This window comes from Myotis davidii, unplaced genomic scaffold (assembly GCF_000327345.1).
Source record: "Myotis davidii unplaced genomic scaffold, ASM32734v1 scaffold216, whole genome shotgun sequence".
Classification (NCBI taxonomy): Eukaryota; Metazoa; Chordata; class Mammalia; order Chiroptera; family Vespertilionidae; genus Myotis; species Myotis davidii.
This window is the reverse complement of record NW_006287277.1, coordinates 169,592-172,409: the sequence shown is the minus strand read 5'-3', so window position 1 is coordinate 172,409 and position 2,818 is coordinate 169,592. Positions and strand designations below refer to the sequence as shown.

General features: G+C 35.5%; 1 protein-coding gene across 2 annotated transcripts in view; it reads left to right on the top strand.

Annotated features, from left to right (window-relative positions):
- The window catches only part of MOSPD2 (motile sperm domain containing 2), a 40,445-nt gene that overhangs the window by 31,760 nt on the left and 5,867 nt on the right, over positions 1 to 2,818 (top strand). For both annotated transcript variants that reach the window (XM_006759064.2, XM_006759063.2), the window contains exons 10-12: positions 1,006 to 1,102; positions 1,922 to 2,018; positions 2,332 to 2,461. In XM_006759064.2, coding sequence (XP_006759127.1) covers positions 1,006 to 1,102; positions 1,922 to 2,018; positions 2,332 to 2,461 — 324 coding nt within the window. The remainder of the gene's footprint in view (positions 1 to 1,005; positions 1,103 to 1,921; positions 2,019 to 2,331; positions 2,462 to 2,818) is intronic.

The window sequence follows — 2,818 nt, the reverse complement described above, 5'->3', positions numbered from 1 at the left end:
CTGCAGGGTCCCGCGTTCGATTCCGGTCAAGGGCATGTACCTTGCTTGCGGGCACATCCCCAGTATGGGGTGTGCAGGATGCAGCTGATTGATGTTTCTCTCTCATCGATGTTTCTGACTCTCTATCCCTCTCCCTTCTCTGTAAAAAATCAATTAAAAAAATTTTTAAAAAATGTATGTTCTCTAAATGAATAAACATCTCTGATGTGAAGACATTCCTGTCATAACATGAATCTATTTAAAGGTGCAGCTCTACGTCAAGAGCTATCTGAAGAATTCACATTTTTATCTAAAACAGAAACAAAAATACTGTCCTTCCCATTGTTTGGAGGCACCTGATCCAGTTTGGACAAGTTTGCTGAAGTGTTTGTGTTTTCATTTTAGGTCACAGTCATTACAGTAGCCAAGAACAGTAAAATTTGCATTTTGAAGCTCTCTGACTTTACTGTTTGACAATTTCTTCCTGCACTTCTCACCCTAGATTTTATTTGTGCTTATTTTTCTTCTTCCCTATTACACAGAAAAGGCCTTTATTAGTAAGAAATTTTTCTGTTACTTGAATACATCTCTAATGATCTTTCTTTTGAAGTTATGCTCTTCTCTGTTGGTATATAAAAATATGCTCTACTCTAATCTGTTGTAATTAGATGAAGTTGAAGCAGCAATTCCGTCATTGCTTTGATTATTGTCTATAACCTTCCAAAGAGTTCAAGTAAGTGTACCTTAAGTTGGAGCTGATTATAGGACTAATTCAGAATCTAATTCTGTGTTTCTTCCTATTTTGCTTTTGATCTTGGGGAAACCATAGGAATTTTTAAGTAGCAGGCATTTGATTAATAAGATTAAAATACAAAATATATTAGGTCATTATTTTGTAATCTTTTTTGATAAAACTAATTTATGCAAATGAGCATAAAATATTAACCAAATTTTTTTCTTCAAGTTAGATTAGATTGTCAATTATTTTGAGTAATATGGATGTCTTATGTTTTTGTCATTACTTAGCCCAGCAGAAGAACTGTATTTTGGAAGTACAGAATCTGGAGAGAAGAAAACTTTAATAGTGTTGACAAATGTAACTAAAAACATAGTGGCATTTAAGGTAAATTTCTGAAATATAGGATAAAGTATGTGTGAAAATTTGACATGGAAAGTGATTTTAGACAATATTAATTGAAAGATTGGTACTTTTGAACTTACACAATGGTTGTATTTATGATCTTTTTAGGTATGTTATACTGCCTTAGCTTATCTAAAATTTTTCCTGGGATCTGTATTTCAATCTTTTATTTACAATAATAGGCTAATGCCCAAATCAATTCCAGGGTTTAACATTTGTTGTAAATAAAAAACCCCAAGGAAATCACTCTTCATTATATGAATAGTTCTTAATAATAGTTCTTAAAATTATAAAATCAAATGTGCATTTTCTCCCAAGTATAGTATATGCAGGAATATTAGTTTATACTGGATACTAATCTGATATTGAGCATTTAGTGTCACAAGACTGAGTTCACCACATCCCATATTGTAGGTATTACTTCCTTAAGTCCTCTATTTAATTTAAATTTAACCATTAGGATGTCTGGATGTCCTTTGATTTTCAGCTGTTTTTTTTTAATTTTTGAACACTATTGTAACATGTGGATTCAGGTTTTTGAATTTGTGTTAATTCAGGTGATTAGCACATGATAAATATTTAACAGATAGAGTAATTACTTTATTTAAGAGGAAGGCTAAAATAGCTTGAGATGCTTTTTTCCTAATGGTGAGCAAAGATATCAAATGGTGAGCATAATCATCAAAGCTTATTTTGTAAATTTTGGTTATTGATTAACTGCTAATTTTGTTAAAAGTCCCTTTTAAGCCATTTCCCCAAAAAGCATAGAGGTTATTATGTGACAACTGTATTTATAAACAGGTGAGAACAACTGCCCCGGAAAAATACAGAGTCAAGCCTAGCAACAGCAGCTGTGACCCTGGAGCAACAATTGATATAGTTGTGTCTCCACACGGGGGTAAGTTGTCATATGATAGCCATTGCACTGTAGGCACCTGTTTTCCCACATGTAAAATGAAATGGGCAAATGGGTCTCCCAAGTCCTTCCCAGCGTTAAATAATTTTGAGTTGTTTTTTAATTAGTAAAATTGTTTCAGCTGATATCAGTTGAAATGAATTTCAAAAATGAACTCATTTTTAGAACTTTTTCCCTTTTTTACAGTAGTTCCATATCCCTATTTTCTTTACTTTTTTCTAGAATAACACCTTAAGCCACACACCTAAACTTTGGTAAAGATTCCTGTTCAAATATTTTGCCCTTTTGAACACAGGCTTTGCAGTCTCTGCCCAAGACCGGTTTCTGATAATGGCTGCAGAAATGGAACAGACATCTGGCACAGGCCCAGCAGAATTGGCTCAGTTCTGGAAAGAAGTTCCCAGGAACAAAGTGATGGAGCACAGGTATACTTTTTACGCACAGGCTTTCAAATGGGGTGAGAAAGATCAGAAAAAGACATGTGCCTACGTGGGCTAGGCAGGCATGCCTTCTAGTGTTTGGCAGACATTGAGGCATCTAGTGTGGGCCCTGAGTTCTGTGAGGCTGTGGGGGTGCCCAGGTGAATGAGACCCGAGTGTGGGCCCGTGCATCTCAAGATGGTTGCTAATAGCAGACACTTGCCTTCCGGCCAGTCACAAGAATGTGGATGTGTCAACACACAGATATTGTCTGATAACTTCAGTGTAATCATGGGTGGGAAGAGTGTGATTTAGCAGTCAGTCAAGGTCCCTGTGATTAGGGACTGAATGGCCACTGATCTT